This window comes from Tympanuchus pallidicinctus, unplaced genomic scaffold, assembly GCF_026119805.1.
Source record: "Tympanuchus pallidicinctus isolate F22 unplaced genomic scaffold, pur_lepc_1.0 scaffold1, whole genome shotgun sequence".
In the NCBI taxonomy this organism is placed as follows: Eukaryota; Metazoa; Chordata; class Aves; order Galliformes; family Phasianidae; genus Tympanuchus; species Tympanuchus pallidicinctus.
This window is the reverse complement of record NW_026294618.1, coordinates 39,072,835-39,090,567: the sequence shown is the minus strand read 5'-3', so window position 1 is coordinate 39,090,567 and position 17,733 is coordinate 39,072,835. Positions and strand designations below refer to the sequence as shown.

Genomic DNA, 17,733 nt, shown 5'->3' with positions numbered 1-17,733 from the left:
GTCAAAGGAAGGTTCTTAAACATTGTACTGACCAGCGTGCTTCTCTTCTGTCTCATTTCATAACGCAGGGAATGTAACGATCCTGAGTTCTTCTGGAAACAAAATATAAAGCTGTAACAGAGCCCAGTTTGTTACACTAGAGTAACACTGAATGAACCCTGACATCAGTGTATTAATAATAAGCAGAACTGAACTGCAGGGTATAAGACCCGACTGTTGACATTGTCACGGTTACAGGACGGTATCAGTGTAGGCACACCGCAGAAGCAGGTGACTGCTGCTGCTTTTCCTATTCAGTAAGAGCAGTAGCTGTGCTTTTACAGTAGAGGGAAAGTCTTGCTGCTGTTTGTTAATTTTCATGTAATAAAAGATGGAAAGTATATTTGCTTCACAGTCGTGGATTTGCCAGAAGCAAGACCATTGCAGCCACTAAACTGCTTCTCTAGTCACCACTCTTACCCCTGCCATCAGTCTCTTGGCCCATCAGTGAGTGTGCCATCATTACAATAACATGTGTTTTCGGTTGTCTATTGAGTCATCTGTTAGAGCTGGACAGCTATTGAAGCTACCATAAAAGGGTAAGGGGACACGCTGCGAATTTAAATGACCTTTTAGGCAGCAGAGCACGTCTGCCACCCTCAGCACTGGGCACATAAGGGCTGGTCCCACCCTTTCTGCAATTACACCCCTGTTTGCCTGCAGTGGTGCGTTACAGCAAACACTGACTCCGTCACCTCGGGCTGCTCGCCACGGGTCACGACTAGTGAAAGCTCTGTCTTTTTTTTTTCATCTTGTATCTGGAGTCTGTAGATTGTGTGACAAACAGAGCGGGTCAGGGCACGTTCTGCTCTGTGCCAGTAGGGAGCGGCATTGTCAGCCCTGGGAACTCTGCAGCTGCCCGCTGCCCAGCCCCACGCCCCCCAGCCCGCTGCTAGGGAAGGCTCCCAGCATGCTGCCTGCCACCAGAGCCAAAAGTGTGTCCAGCAACTGCCTGTTCTTCTGGGCACTGCTTGTAACGCTGTGCTCCAACAGAGGCATGCATAGGTGACAGCCTATGCTCTGTGCTCCACCTGCCAGAGGCCTGGCTTAGTGCTGCAGGCTGGCCGGTGCCCCTGCTGGGAGTCTTGCGTTGACTGCCAGGGCTCTGAGGAGAGATGTGTATAGTACAGAGCATGACATGAGTTACAACAACTTATATAGCTCCCACAATTCACATTCCACTTTTGCCTTTTATCTGTTTTCCTGTTTCACGAAACAGCCTTCTCAGAGCAGTGTTGAACTTTTTCCTGTCCCCGTTAGTGTATGTGTGTACACAAGTGGGTTTTGAAGATAAAAGGCTGTCAATATGACGATAAAAATTACATCCTGACCAGCGTACCCAGCAATGTGGGCTGGAGATTGTTTCACACCAGGGCCCAAAGTAGCTGAACCCTGCTGCTAATTGATTAATGTCTGCTGCCATTGTCGGCAGCACCCTGCCCATTCAAAGACTGTGTTTTTCTTTGACCTAAATAAATGGTTCAACGCACTAATCCCAACAAAAGAGTCGCTTATGGCCCTAGACCCATTTGTGGTGTTCAACTTTGTGAATTATCTATTGATTAGCCCTTTTAGTATATTGTTGGCTTTAAGATGAACAAAGCTGAGCTTGGGGCAGCGGGAGTTAATTCACAAGCCAGGTCACATACTCATAAGGTAGGAGTATGACTTATCCTGATGGGTGCCTGAACTGGAAACCAGACCTCTGGAGCTGCCTGCCATCGTCACGCTGTAATCGATGGCTTGAAAGTGCACTTTGCTGTCTGCAAACACAAGTTATTTGTTAGCTTTTTTCTGCTGGTGCACAGGTTTTGTGTTACTCGTGGAACGGTTGGTACCACCATTTGTTCGTAGAAGGGTGCTTTGCTCTCTAGTTGTGACTTCGATACCATGTTTCATTGTAAATGTCATTTGCACCCTGACATGGGAAGCTGTTAGTGGAGTTTCTGGATTGGAAAACAAGTACGTTTATCAGGAGAGGAAAACCAGGATTAGGCAAGCTGCAGTGTTCTCTGGTGGTGGAGTCAGCACAGTCCTCTCCTTCCCTCTTCACAGCTCATCACAGGATGGGCAGAAGCACATTTTATATGGGCACGTGCTAGCAGCATACACATCCAAATGACTCATAAGAATACCTCTTTATCCCAGTTACAAATTGAGAAATATATTCCCTATTTCAAGCTGCAACCACTGCTCACAAATAAGGATATATTTCTTTCTGATTCTTGTTTAAAAAATGTAACTTTCTGGGATTTTTTTTTTAATAGCGTTGCTGAATTTTATATGAATTCATAGAAAGTTCTGTGTATGTTTGAAGATTTTCTGACATATCTTTGAAATGTACAGTGTTAGAAAATAAACAGAAGTAATAAATGGCTGAAGAAAGTCACAGAAGACTGGCAGTTGAAAGGCTGTTAGCTGCCCTTAGTTGCCTTTAAGTATTTTGTATCCCAGTCGATCGGTAATAGACCATTTTTCTGGCAGTATGGTGTTGGTTTATTCCCCTAACTGTGGAAGAAATGAAAAGCATTTTTTCACTGACAATCTTATTGTTTGTTGATAGCCTCTACAGCTGCTCCTTTTTGCAGGGAGGAAATTTTGAAATGATTACATACTGAAGCTAATAAGCTTGTTTAGCTTTGACAGTGTTAATGAATAACAGTAATAAGTTATGCTTCTTTTAATCATATACTAATCGTGTTTAGAACGTTTACACTGTAAGTACTTGCTCATTTTTTTTTAAATTCTATTGCTTTTACATTACAGCGTATACAAACTGGTATCTTAAAAGCATTTAATAATCCAACAACTAAGACAGCAGATGAAGAAACTAGAAGAAAAGTCAAAGGTATGAAACACTTTATCGAATCACTTTTAAAATGTAGAAGTTTTAAAATACTGTTTTCTTCAAAGCTAACTATAGCAAACAGCAGTCTGAAAGTACTGTAGTGTTAAAATGTTTTATTATGTGTTATTCTAGTGCCCCCTAGCGCATATCTAAAGTATAGAGAGCATCGTATGTACAGACTGCAGCCAGAATAAAAGTTTCCACTGTATTAGTAATGCCTTCTGTAAAGTTATATAGAATCTAGTTTTGCTCTCCTAAATAGCCTGCTGTTTGTTTGTTACATAGCCACAGTTACTGTATTGCTCAGAGAGGCCACTTAACATAAGCAAAAGTTGTTTCTATCAGGTGGCTGATACTGTGAGCGCTCGAAATACAATTACAAAACCAAAGTGGGAAGCTGTTTCAAAAGAATGCTTGTTTTTTTTTTAACAAGTTTAAAATCATGTTTCTTTTACGTATATTCAAAAAATGTAATACTTTTTGCTTAATTAAAGTCTAAATAATGATGAAGCTCTTTTGAACGTTGGCCTTCCCAAATCTGCAACAGTTGAGACATAGAACTACGTTCTTTTTTCTTTTTTTGTGTTTTCTATTGGCTTTTTTTTTTTTTTTTTTTTTTTAGTTTTATAGTTTTGAAGGCTGTTTAGAAAAATTGACAGCCTGTCTGCTGTTGTAGTGCCTGTATCAAAGCAATACAATACTGTGTATATACTATATATTAAAACTGAGATTATATTTAAAGGCTTCTTGAGAGATACTGTATGATTATTTTGTTATAGCAGGTGGGGAAAGCGAATATGAAGAGAATTGTATCACTGAATAATAGATGTTTTTAAATACTGAAATACAGTATATGATGGCTTAGTTACTGTGTTGTGTTTAAAAACTTTTGAGTATCTTTAATAATTGTGCTTTCAAAATAAATCTTAGAATTTTGTTGTACTTATAGTGTGGCATTGGATCTGTTATTTTTCACATTTAAAAAAAGGCAATGTTTTTTCAGCATATGGAAGAGAGGGTGTGAAGATGAACTTCATAGATAGGATCTTTGTTGGTGAATTGACTAGCACTGTCATGTGTGAGGAATGTGAAAATGTAGGTATTTTGGAATTTGGTTTAATGTGGAATAGATCACATACTGGTTTGATTACATTGTCTTGAAAGTATAAAATTGTATTGCCAATTTTATACTTGCTTGTTTGTCTGTAAAAGCAAGACTGTTGACAGTTTCTCATTTATAATAATAACTTACTTACGCTTCCTTAAAGCATTATCCTCTGCAAACCTAAGAAGAGGGATCATTTGAATTCGAAGTGGTTTCAAATAGTGGGCTTCATTTTGCATCTAATTTAAGTCTGGAGGTTCCAAATTCTGTAATTATCTGTGTTATACTACAATTTTTATTTGATATTCCTAAAATGCTTACCTATCTTAAAATATAAAACCTCCTGCCCAGTCTTCTGGGATATACCTGAAAAATGGGAAGTACTTGCTTTGAATTAGTATGAGTGGGGAAATGCTAAAATTACTTTATTTTCTTTGTGTTTTTTAGAATTAACATAATATCTCTAATGAACAGCATATTCCTTTCATAATTAATATTACTGACATTTCATCATAAATGCTTTCCATTATCCTTATGATTTTCTTAACTTTGGAAAAGAAAAAATCTTACTTGCATGACTTTTTAAAACTTAATACTACATTTGTGTTTGGTTTGGTTTAAAGCATTATATTTAATATTATAGAGATTAAGTAAATCAGTCAATCTGAATACTTGAGCACAGTTCTGCAGTGCCAGGTAAACTTCCCTGTGTGTGATGTGCAGATTAAACTTCAATGTGCTTCTAGTACCAATGAAGAACTTCAGCTGTGTACCAAATAGGCATCGTATGTGTTTTGTGTGTACCATTTATTTTTGTTGGGTTCTTATGTTCTGCCTGCACAGGACTCAGGGCTTGGCTAGCAGTAGCTGTATGAGGACAAGCTTAGCAGTCGCTTTCCTTCGCTTGCGTTGGCAAATATCTTTCTGACTAGTGCTTGTTCCTGAAAAGTCAGCCTCTAGAGGAACCCTAGTTTGAATATTGCTCAACAGCCAGCAAGTCAACACAGTTAAGACAGTTCTAACCTCATTTATTGTTTTACTGGAATTTAAACCATGCTGAGTCCCTCACACAACGGATAAATGTAAGCTTTTTGTTAAGAGGAGCCTCTGGTCCTTGTGTCACAGATGGAAGATAGGGTCATAGACATCAGAGAAGGGCAACGATGGCAGTAACTAGAGGTATGACAGTGTTCAGTAATTACGTACACACTGTGATGTTCTTTTTAAAGGCTTTCTTTTCAGTCTTTCATGAGGTAAGATAAATTAGTTTTGGAAGGAATGTGAGAATGGCAAGGGAAAGAGGTTAAGAAACAGGCTTGGTCTGGATGTTGTAGTCAGAAAGTCATATTTCCAGTTTCAGCTTAGAATTTATGTGGTTTATAGAGCAAAAAATAATAGTGCAGAACAGACAATAAGGCATTTTGCTGAAAATAAAAGCACTGCTTTTTCCCATTAATTGGCTTTATTTTGATAATTCCCAGTGTGTGTTGCAATATGAACATTCTAATAAAACTTTTGGCTGCAATCAATAAGCCTGACATCATCTTCCCTGTGAATGCCAGGTTACAGCTTGCCACCTAACTGCCATTAACCAGTTCTTGCTGCTGAACAACATACAAGATCAGTGCCTGCACAGAAATGTCCAGGTTCAGGAAATGCATAAAAGTTAGTTTTTCTTCCGAATTCTACTGGATTTGCTGTTTCTGCTGTCCATAAAGTTGTGATCCATCTAGAAGATCCACATGAGTTGAAAATCTGTCTGGAGTTCAGAGAATCTGAGCATCACAGTGCTTCTAGGTGTGGCTTGTGCCTAGAGGAATGGCCTTGCCTTTGTGTCTGTGTGTTGGAAGTCCATGCTGTGTTAGAAAGAAAATAAGAACTATTCTAAAGTTCTAAAAGATAGGAAAAAAGCTTGTGGGAAGTTCTTCATTGTAGTTTGATACAGCTTGTAAGTGATTAGCTTGTTGTGTAGTTTCAGATAATAATTTGGTTTGGAAAAAAAAAAAGGTATGTGCTGAAGCTGTGCGTAGTTCTTTGCACTCAATGTACCTTTTCTCTTTTTCTTCAAGATTTCAACAGTAAAAGAACCTTTCATTGATCTTTCACTTCCTATAATAGAGGAGAGGGTAAGATACAGAATACGTGATAACTGTTGTTTTCACTGGATTGCTTTATGAAGATGTTTCTGTATGCATACGTACAGTTCTGATTTCAAACCTAGAAATGCACGTTTGTCTATAAACGTGTGCGTACTGCCTGCTCATTATGTGATTTTTGTATACATATTTATAGAGAAAAAGTCATTTTTTGATTAGGATGAATGACAGTGTTATTTACAGTATATAGATCTGAGATTAGTTTAACAGTACTTTTAGCATATAAATTGATTATAAAATTCTTCAGAAAGGTCCCAAAAGATAGATTCTAGCTTACTGGTTTGCAACTAGGGAGCTGAAGTGCAAGGTTGTGATGCACAGGATGTATGAGTTGGAGTGAAAATGGATTAACTTAGAAAATATTTGTTCTGGTGTTTTGTCATAAGTAGTTTACAGAATATCTTTGTTAGCTGCAGAGGGGCCGTATTCATTTGAGGACTTATACTTAGTTTTTGTGTGGGATTTGGAATTTTTATTTGGCAGTAAGATGATGGATTGAGAGTGGTTCTTCCCCATCCCTTTGCATGTTCACATAGATTTAAGGAGGAGTATTTCATGTAATATTTGGTCCTTCATAAAATGTACTTGTTTGCAAACACCAGTTTGGTTCATAGCAACATAGGTTACTGTTTTCTAATGTACAGAAAACAAACCCACCTACATTAATCACTCCTGTGCCGTAAAGGAATGAAAAATAGGCATATATCCTTTCCTAAATTCCTGTCTAATTTCTTAGGTTGCAAAACCTGTGCCTTTGGGAAGAACAAATAAAAGTAAAAGTGTGCATGAAGCAGATCTTGGACAGTATACCTGTTCTTCCATCAGTACACTGAATAATCAGCCCAAAATTGCCAAGAAACATGCTTCAACAAAAGATAAGGTAAGAACTTAAATACTCTAACTAGCCAGCCATTTTGAGTTTGTTCTGAAGCTTCTAGGACAACAGGAGACGGAATATTGACACCTGCAATTGTTTGTTCACCTAGATGTCAGCTATTGATGTATGTCAACTACATGGATTAGTTGAAAAATATTTAGCTAACTATTAGAAATGTGAGAGAGTGTAGTCATTGAGAACCATTAGATTTTCAATTACAGGATTGTGTTCACAAGAAAAAAAAGATCTGCACTTTAATTTCAGTTGATGTTGGTTTAGATTTTCTGTCCAGCTTTCCTTTTATTGTCCTCCTAATTTGTTTCTGGCAGCAGCCCCATGAATTGTAACACTAGCTCAGAGGGCAGGCAGGTCTGTACTGGAGCCATCGGAGGGATTAACTGCCAACAGGCACAACAAAAATAGTACCAACTCCAGAGATTCTTGGAAGCTGAGAGTGGGATTTCCATGGAGCATTTGGCCTTCAGTAGCCCAAGCAGTTCAGTTCAGCCCCTCTGTCCAGTCCTTCCTGATGGCAGCAAGCAAATACACTAGCTGAACAGAACTGTTTGTTTTACAGATTAAAATTAATCTGTAGTAAGTATTGTGCACTTTCATTGTTAATGGAAGTGGGGAGGGCTTTCAGTGTTTATTAATACTCTTTCTTTTGTTTGTTTTTTTATTAGTAAGCCTTATATTCCATATATGATTATGGACAAATAGATTCTATACTAGAGGAGACAAGGAAAATTCCAAAATAGAATGAGTAATAAAATTAACGCTGTTGCATAAAAATGTGACTACTGGATGGCATCCAAAATTAAGAAAATAAAATATAGTTTGGATTCAACAAACTGGGCTAGACAATAAAATATAAGGGAGGAAACAGCTTTCAGTAAGAAGTGATAAAGTGATACATGAGATGGCTGTCTAATTAGTGATTCTGTGTTCCCCCATGTTTTTGGACGTGTATTTGACATGACTTTATTCATCTTTTGAATGAATTTTGTTGTAATAAAGCATTAAAATTTCTAATCTAAACCAAGCGGTGTTGAATTCAGTTAACATTTATTGACATTCTATGACTTTTGTTAATTGGTCTGTAAGTTTGCTTGTGAAAATCCAAGTGTCCAGTGGGTGTTTGTGCAGGTAACAGAGTATCTGAACATTGGTTGTTATGTTTTCTTTCTGAAGCGAGGAGCTTCACGATTTTAAAAGTTATGGGAGTTGAGCACTGTCAGTAATTTCTGACAAGTTTCTCTCCCTCTTCTCTACAAAGAAAGTAAACACAGCCGAGACAAGTAGTCCTAGCAGACAGTCGTGTTTGGGGGTTTTAATGACTTCTTCATTTGGATTTTACTCTTTTTTGCTAAACACTGCTACTTGCTTTTAAGTTCAAGGACTTGAATTATGAAGTAGTGTTCAGTGTGATTTTAAGCCCTACTTGGAAAAATATTTACAAATATTATTTGCCTTTTATGTTGACTTCATTTGGACTTAGTTTTAAGCTTTAAGGATGAACTTAAGTAACCGCTGAAGATTCCTTGTGAATATATTTAAGGAATAGTCTTAAGATAAAGATCTTCAAGGCTTCAAGTTAGGCACTTAACTGTGGTTCCCAATATGTTGGTACCTGTGACTCAAAGTGGGATCTGAAACTTCAAGATTTACATATGTAGGTAACAAAGACAGTCCAGAAGTCATCTCTACTACATTGGAATATACCTGGCAACAGTTTTAAACTGAAAGAGTCAATTTAGATTGGATATCACAGAATCACAGAATCACCTGGGTTGGAAGGGACCTCAAGGATCATGTAGTTCAAGGAAGACGTTTTTCACTCAGAAGGAGGTGTGCTGGCACAGGCTGCCCAGAGAAGCTGTTGGTGCCCCATCCCTGGAGGCATTCAAGGCTGGCTGGGATGGGGCCCTGGGCAGCCTGATGGTGGTGATGTCCCTGCCCATAGCAGGGGATTGAAAATGGATGATCTTTAAGATCCCTTCCAACCCAAATGGTTCTGTGATTCAGTGATTCTAAAGATAGTAGGAAATTCTAAACATAAAGTCATGACTATAATTATATCCTTACTGCTACTTAGGCCCATGACCAAGTGTGCAGAAGGTATTTCTGTCCAGTTAGCCTCCCTGTTATGGAAGCAGACCATGAAATTTACTTTCTGTTGTTCGTTCTGTCTATGGAAGGCAATGGAAGGAAAAATGCTCATTTCTTTAGGAAACAAACCAAATAAAAGAAAGAATTGCAAATAACTTCAGATTATGGCAGCTTAAAGTACTTCTAAACCTATAGTAGTCTTTTTTTGACAGCAAAGCTTTTTCTTCTTGCAGTACAAAAAAAAAATCAGCTTCAGACAAAGTAAAATATACAAGTAAAGAAACACGTTGCTAGAGATTATTTAATTCTAAGACAAGTGTCTGCAAGGTGAAATGAATTCTCTTCTGTAGGTGCTCATCAGCTAAGTCCTCTAGTGGAAGGCCAGCTTAAACATGAGAACCTTTTAGAAGCTTAAGTTAGATTAAAGGAATACTGCTTCACATGTGCCATCCACAGCTGTCGCTGTGATTGTAGGAGGTATTGATTTCACAGTAAGTATAATGGTCATAGTTGACTGGTATGGAGGTTTCTAATCCTATATTAGTTTAAACGGATCTTAAGGAGATCAAGTAGCTTAAGCATGTGAAAGATGGAGAAGATAAAATACTAGATTTCATTTGCTTTGAATTTGTCATCTCAAAAGTTGTTTTAGATCACAGGTATGTTTTCTGTTTCTCCTGTGTACTACTAAAATGCCATAATTTACAGAATCAGTTGAACCAGGAGAGAAGGCTTGCCAGAAAAGCTTCCTCTAATGAAGAAGAAAGAAGCCCTGTTATCATTCAGGAAAGATCCAAAAAGCCAGAGCTGGAAGATAGCTCTAGTGTGCTGTACTCCAAAGACACAACTGTGGAGTCTGCCATGAATGGGAGTCAGACAGAGGGCAGCGAGAAGGAAGCCAGCCGTTCTGAAAGCAGCTTTGATGCAGACAGTGAAGCCTCTGAAAGTGAAAGTGCTTCTAAGCAAACAGCTTTTAGCTCATGCAGCAACACATCTGCTTTGCATGTCAATCACATCAATGTTAAAATGCCACACACCAAACCAAGTGACAGTAACGATGAGAAGATTTCCAGTGCCATATCCAAACTCAGTTTCTGTGACACTATAAACGAAGATGAAAAGTCAAGCTTTGGTGATCCAGGTTTATCGAATAATTCCATGTTCTCAGCAGACAAGTCCTCGTTGTCCTCAAACCCTCAAAACGCTTTTCAGACACTTTCCCAGAGCTATATAACCAGCTCCAAGGAGTGTTCTGTCCAGTCCTGCCTTTACCAATTTACCTCTGTAGAGCTGTTAATGGGGAACAACAAGCTTTTGTGTGAGAGCTGCACAGAAAGGAAACAGAAGTATCAGAAGAAATCCAACTCCTCAGGTAACATGCTAATATGTGAGCATTTCACGACCAGGTTGGATTGGGCCCTGGGCAGCCTGGTCCTTTACTAGATCTGGAGGTTGGTGGGCCTCCCTGTGGCAGGGGGGTTGGAACTTGATGATCTTTGAGGTCCCTTCCAACCCAAGCCATTCTGTATTTCTGTGAATCACTGTACAAAATTTTCTGTCAAAACCTGTGCCACCTCTGATGTTTCATTTTTCCACCATGTGCTTCCTCCTTGTGGCTAAGCAGAAAATGCAAATATTAGAACGTAGCTGTAGGTGTAATTTAGCATTTATTCTGCAGTTGAAATATTTTACTTCAAGCATGTTAATTATTTTTTCAGGGGAAAAAAAAAGTGCTGGTGACATGTTCTCTTAATCTGTAGCTAACAGCAGAGCTGCTTTCCATGAGAGCCCCCATTCAGTTCCCACTGCAGCATAGGCCACAGCTGCCAATCCTTTGTGGTCAAGCCAGCAGGTTAGGAGGCATCCTGAGGAGGACCTTCTCTCTTCAGACCCTTCTCAAAGATGAGCACACAGTGTGTGCTTTCAGTGAAGAATGGAAAAGTAATCTCTAGCTTAGTGGCTAGGACTTTGGCATGGATGTAGAGACCTGAGCTTTGCATTTATTGTCCCAGTGATTGTTCATTTCAGGTGAAATGCTTTCCATAGGAAAGCTGTAGGATTATGGCAGCAGATGCTGCATCTCAGTGTACACAGTGCCCTAGGTATTGAACGTGCTTCTGGTTTTGGGTCTGATTTGTGTCAGGCAGATCGAAGTAATGCTCAGGCTTGGTAGGTTTTTCTATTGAAAACAAGAAGAATGAGAAACTATTTTTCTGTTACTCCACAAAATTTCTGTTGGAAAACATACATATGTGTAAAGTCATTGCAACATAAATCTGTTCTTCTGTCAGAAATTAAGAAAAAAAAAAAAGTTCTGTGTGATTGTCCTCACTTCACAAGTTCTTGTGATGTTCATGAATACAGAAAAGAAAATGGAAGGTGTCTACACGAATGCTCGGAAACAGCTACTGATTTCTTCGGTTCCTGCTATTCTTATTCTCCATCTGAAAAGATTCCACCAGGTAAAATGCCCAAACCTCTTCTATTCCTCTGCTGTTCTGGTGGATGAGCACTGTTTAAGTGTCATTGTGCATTTTAATGTTTGCTTTTTTTTAATGAAAGACTGTTCTGAAACATGCTTGTGGTTTTTTAAATCTCTGATACCTTCAGAGTGCATTTAGCTATTCAGATGTATCCAGGGAAACCTTTTGTGTGTCTGTCATACTTGTGTGTAGCATGCAGTATATTAAAGACATAATGGAGAATGTTTCAATAAGTTCAAATCTGATTCTTGGTTTGGTTTATTTTAATAACATAATAATACATATCAGCTTTAAAAAGCTTCCTAGTCGAAGTATTTATCATACAGTCTTTTTTTCTCTTTGTTAAAGGCTGGTTTGAGTCTACGGAAAGTAAATAGGCACGTGGATTTCCCACTGATTTTAGACCTAGCACCATTTTGTTCTGCTTCTTGTAAGGTATGCATTTCAATCTCAATTTTTATTGTGCTTCTAACAGTTGCTATTTCCCTGAACACAAGTTAACTGGATTGACTATAATGAAGATGATGATGATGATTATTCTTCCTTTCCCATAGAAATTACAGGCAGTGTTTTCAAGCAGTGTACTGAGAATGTTAGCTGACTGAAATTCCATTCATATCAATGAGTAGTATGAATGTTAACTAATGCTGCTTAAGCTGTGCTGCCCTGATGGTTTTAGTGTCTCTAATGGTGTTAAGGACAGATACTGCTGCTTCCATGGCAACTGAATTCAGTTAACAGACTCATGAGTATTTTTAATAGATGTGTTTCATCACTGGAAATGCTGTAGATGTCGATCTGTTTTTTTGAAGTAATACTGTTGAAAGGTAATGAAGATATTTGTAATATTTACTGTGAAATAATTCATTGTTGTTTTCTGTGTTTCTGGGAATACAGAACGCTACGGATGGCTCAAGAGTGCTGTACAGCCTTTATGGAATAGTGGAGCACAGTGGGTCGATGAGAGGTGGTCATTATGCAGCTTATGTGAAAGTCAGAACGCCCTCCAAGAAATTACTGGAACATATTTCCTCCACAAAAAACGTTCTAGGTATGTACAACAGAACTTCCTTCCTTCCTTCCTATGAGTAAAGCCAGCTCCTTTTCATTAAGATTTCAAACTGTTTTAGCTCAGAATGTTATTTTTGGGGCCCTACAAATAATTCTGGTTTTTTTCTGGTACACGTGATGCATGACCTGCTTCTATATCAAACCTACACACAGCTGAGTAAACAACAGAATTTTGGTTCAGTTATTAAACAGAGAATTGATGGAAAATGCTCCTATTCTTCCTAGTCAAAGCAGTACATAGCACTGCCTTCTAAATTGTAAATATTTGATAGATTTGGTATTTCTACTGTAAGAATTGAATCCACAACAATTTAATTTTTTTTTTTTAATATACATTTTTACTCATCTTACCCATCTGTTAAGAATTGGTATTTTTTAATGCTTAAAAATCTGGAATATTCCGATTAAATGTGAGGAGCAAGATATCTTTCCTTGTAAGGCTTCTCGTGCTATTTGGCGAAGAGCATGCCAGTTCTTTTTGATGCTTTGGTCATGCAGAGTGAAATAAGATTCTGGGATACAACCTGTTAGTGAATGATTTGCAGAGACAATGTTGAGTTATCAGAGTATGTTAAATGTATTTATTGTTTCCCTTCACAAGGGAGCAAGAACCAAGCACACACTTTGTCTATCCTGGGTATTATCACTTTGCATTTGAAGCTCATTTCCCACAAGCACAGTGTTTCAAAATAATCCTTGGAACAAGTCTCCCTCAGTCTGAGCCTTCCCATGCAGTAATTACTAGAACTGATTATGTCTTTTCTGTGCTGTTAGTTTCACCCTGATCAGCTTTTGAAATGTGATTTTTTTTACTGCTTTTTGAAACGTCCATTGCTTTTGTTCGATGATGATGTGAAAGACAACGAATGTGACTTCCTTTGCTGTTGCATTTCAGGTTTAAAAGAAGCCATGGGAGCATCAGCAGGACAGTGGGTGTATGTTAGCGATGCCCACGTTCAGATGGTTCCAGAATCACGAGTACTAAATGCACAAGCATATCTGCTTTTTTATGAAAGATTACTGATATAATTCTCAACAGTTTAATTACAAAAAAAACCTAACAACTGTAGTGGTTATTTAGTTTCTAATTTAAAGCTGCAGTAGAAAGAGTACCTGTAAATATCGTGCCTTTATCTTGCATAGAATTTACCATATGTTGACTCTGAAATTCAGTCAAGCTATTATAAATATCTGAATGGTTCCTTTAAAATATGCACTTTGTCACACATTTTAATTTTACAGTTAGAATGTAAGATGATGTTCCATCCTAGTGAGGTCAGTGGAAACTTTTGTTGTTGATTTTAACAAAGATAAGCTTTCACCCATAGTTCTAGAACAGGTAAGAATAAAAATGCTGATAGTGTTAAGTGCCTGGATTTGCTGCTGTACAGTAACAATATAAAGTACTTGAACTGCTTTTCAGTTGAGTCTTTATCCTTCCCATCCCTGGGTTGGATGTCTGCTGTTAGGATTTCTGCAAACAAGTACATGTCAAAGCGTGTAGCCTGCAGATGTAGTAATTTGGGAAGCAGTGTTTCCAGAACACAACAACAATAGATGTCTCTGGGTAATGCTGCAGTGCACTTTCCCAGTGTGTTGTTGGAAATAGGTTGGGAAAGTATTAAAATATTGCTTCTGCAGTGTGACAGTGTAGGTAGTTAACACCTGTTCAGCTGTCTCCAACAAGTGCTGGTAGAGCCGTGTACTCCTGTTTCAATGTAAATATATACTGTGGTGTGCATGTATATATTCTCTAAGACAAATATATACCTGTATATATGCACACCATAAACCCATCAATATATGTTGTCATTTTACCTATTAGGATAGGAAGGAATTGCAAACACTTCTGTATTTAGTAAATTTTCAAATTCATGATTGTGACAGATGTACAGCGTATGATGAGCTTGTGTATGAATATGTATGGGGTTTAAGTGTAGCTGGATATTTCTGTTACTTCTGGTTCCAAACATTAATTTGTTTATCTGTTCCTGAATATTTTTCTCATGGGGAGTAATAAACTATAAATTATTTTTGCACTGTGTGTGTGAGTTGGACAGTAAATGATGACTTGTGCCTTCTGATGCATCTCTGGACTTCCCTGTGCCATCCCTGGAGGGCAGCAGGTTCCCTAGCTGCAGAACTTCCTATTGTAGGCTGGCTTGTGTCCATTATTTTGACTGCCCAGTCTGTGATGTTACTTCTTCCAGTAATTTCTCATTTCCATCCCAGCTAGATACCGTTTAAGGTCAAAATCTGATGGGGATTTTGAAGCTATGTAATTATTTATTCAATAAGTAGTTGCTTAAATACAATTTGCTTCTATAATTATTACATGTCTGGTTGAGCTTGCAGTTAGGTAGAGAAAAACCTGCATTTATTTCTGTTTACTGTTTTCATTTATAGAAATGTTTTGCTGTGAAAAAGCTTGCTATTCCTTTTACCATCTCTGTTATGTTTTATCATACTCGCGTATCTTTTCTATTCTCTAGTTCTCTTTCAGAGCTGCATTCCACTTGCATTCACCTCTTTGCCCAAGAAGATAACAGATTTGCTCAATCAAAACTGCTGAGGTATATTTTATAACAACAGTGTTTTTGCAGGCATTAAGAGCTAACTGTCCAGACAGACAGAATGAGCTTCTGGTCACTCAGGCTTTGAAAGGAAAAATTACTGTAGCTAGGTAAAAATTAGGCTGTACATCTTGGTCAACTCGGTCATTTTTTTATCTTTACCAATTAAAATTGTCTCAATTTACCCAAAAGAGAAACTAAGCAGACAGGTTTAACTATCTGTATTCCAACTAAACACATCTTAATCTGTGTCTACACTAAAACAGAAAAAACAAACAAAGAAACAACACAACAAAGTTTAAACTGGAGTTGGTTGAAATGTTCTCTTTTACCTCTCCCTCCACCCACCTTCCTCCTCTTTTCCTGAAGTTGATCGAAACTCAGAAATATTTTTGAGCAAGAATTGCAGCAACTAGTCACTAAATTTCACTTCTGTGACTCAGTCTTACTTAGAGACCACAGATGGGGTATATTAGACCCATCTTAAAGCAGAGACTGACTAGATGAGGTCCTGAACTTCGAGGTCTTGCTGACTTCTGACTGTGTATAATTACCGAACTTAAACATGTACCTATAGCAGTGTCCTATTTGTTAACCTAGAACTAGTTCCATAGAGGGCAGATATAAGAGAGAAGCAGCAGAACAAGGTTTTCTTAGGCTGTATTTTCCTTTTTAGTGGTATTTTTGGGAAGCTTTCATTGAGGCAATCTTTGTTTCCTTTTAACCAAGATTCACTGCTGTTTGAACCGATGAAATCTTCCCAAGTGATTAGGATGCCAGGAGGTATGCTGACAGGATGATTTCCTCAATAACATCTAGAGAACATTTTCTTTCTATTCGGGTATTTTATAGAACATGGTGGGAAAGAGACCAACCTTTCCTGGTCTGGTATTAAATGGGGAGATTGGTGGCCCTGCTTGTGGCAGGGGGATTGGAAATTAATGATCCTTGAGGTCCCTTCCAACACGGGCCATTCTGTGATTCTGTGAGACATTAAAAAAATCCAGCACTTTTAACAAAAATGGCCACTGAAGCTTTTTCAGTTGAAGAAAAAAGCACTTTTAGCAACAGCCCCAGTCATTTCAGAGTTGGGAACAAATGTGAAAATATTGTAGAAGAAAACATTCTGTAAAAATAAGTCAGTGGATATTAGAATGAAGGATTCATGACTCAAGAGAATGCTAGAGAATAGAAAAGATGTGCGAGTTCATGCTCAAGTCTCTGTTAGAGTATCCTTCAAGACTGGAATTTGGCTGCATAGCAAATGGTTATACATAAATCTGCACTCTGAAGGCCTGTTACAGTTCTTTCTTAGGAACTGCAGAAGTTCAGAGCTCTCCTGGAAAATGGAGATGGACAATCCTATGTTTATTAAAACGCTAACCATGATTCTAGAGCCTATTTTCAAAGCCTAGGAAACAGTTTCCTAAACCGACAGATGTGTGCACACTACTGAAAAGCCACAGGTTTTCAGAATTTAACTATTCTTCCTTTCATGCAATCTTTTCCTGTTATGAGTACAAAAAACCTTTTGAAGCCTCCAGCATCTGCTCTTCCAGGAGATACACCATACCTTTTTTTTTTCCTGGGCACAGCAGCAGCCTTCTTCCTTATTTGGAATAGCTTAGAAAGTTCTTTCTCTTTGTCTCATCCTTGCCTTTGCACCACTGTCTTCATCAGCTTCACTTGTTCTTTATATTTTGGCATTTCAATTAGCCTCTGCGTCAATGACTTTTCCTTCATCCATCCCTAACCATAAAACAATGCTTCCTACTCATCACTTGGATACTTTGAATTAGCAAAACTCCTATTGGAAGAGGTACTCCTAACTGTGATCTTACCTCTCCCTGCCGCTATACTGGTTCTATCTATAGGCAGCAGCACAGTTATCTGAGATAAGCTGACTCCCAAGCAACTGACCACTCACACAACACTGCCTTCAAACCAGTGAGGAGAAAAGCAAAGTAAGTAACTGTCCACCCTTCAGTAAGAAAACTTAATTTAGGAGGAACGTGTGAGTTGCACTTGGAGCAACTGGAGCACCTACAAAAGTTTCTCCAGTGATGAGGCATCAATGCAGATGTCTTTGGCACTGTATGCCATTTACTGTATTTGGCTAAAGGTGACAAAAAGAATTACACTAACACCAATACATATGCAGACATAATGCCTGTATTAGCCTGTTCTGAGAATGTCCTACAAATACACTGTGAAGGAAAGAAAGGATGAGGGGAAGGCAAACAAACAAAAAGCCCTATGATTCTGTGCCCAAGATATGTGCACTGTTATTGTCTTTGTTAAGAACATGAAATCCTCGCAGTCTGTCAAACCTCTATTCCCTATTCCCATCTGTACCTTTCAGTGTGCATCAGTGAAGTGCTCTTGCTTGTGGATTTCAAGTAGTAGCAGGTGAGACTGGTTTATAAATTCATTAAAGGGCTAAGATGCCTTAACCACCAACTGCTTCTCTTT

The 17,733-nt window shown here is 38.3% G+C and overlaps 1 protein-coding gene across 4 annotated transcripts in view; it reads left to right on the top strand.

The window, feature by feature from the left end:
* The window catches only part of USP45 (ubiquitin specific peptidase 45), a 50,897-nt gene extending 36,170 nt beyond the window's left edge, over positions 1-14,727 (top strand). For 2 of the 4 annotated variants that reach the window (XM_052685892.1, XM_052685955.1), the window contains exons 10-18: positions 2,806-2,887; positions 3,891-3,982; positions 6,062-6,118; positions 6,885-7,028; positions 9,843-10,506; positions 11,499-11,596; positions 11,966-12,052; positions 12,515-12,668; positions 13,584-14,727. In XM_052685892.1, the coding sequence (XP_052541852.1) occupies positions 2,806-2,887; positions 3,891-3,982; positions 6,062-6,118; positions 6,885-7,028; positions 9,843-10,506; positions 11,499-11,596; positions 11,966-12,052; positions 12,515-12,668; positions 13,584-13,717 (1,512 nt within the window). In that variant the 3' untranslated portion in view covers positions 13,718-14,727. Of the gene's footprint in view, positions 1-2,805; positions 2,888-3,890; positions 3,983-6,061; positions 6,119-6,884; positions 7,029-9,842; positions 10,507-11,498; positions 11,597-11,965; positions 12,053-12,514; positions 12,669-13,583 lie in introns of those variants that run through there. The other 2 variants (XM_052686036.1, XM_052686122.1) reach the window with 2 other exon arrangements.
* The last annotated feature ends 3,006 nt before the right edge of the window (positions 14,728-17,733 follow it).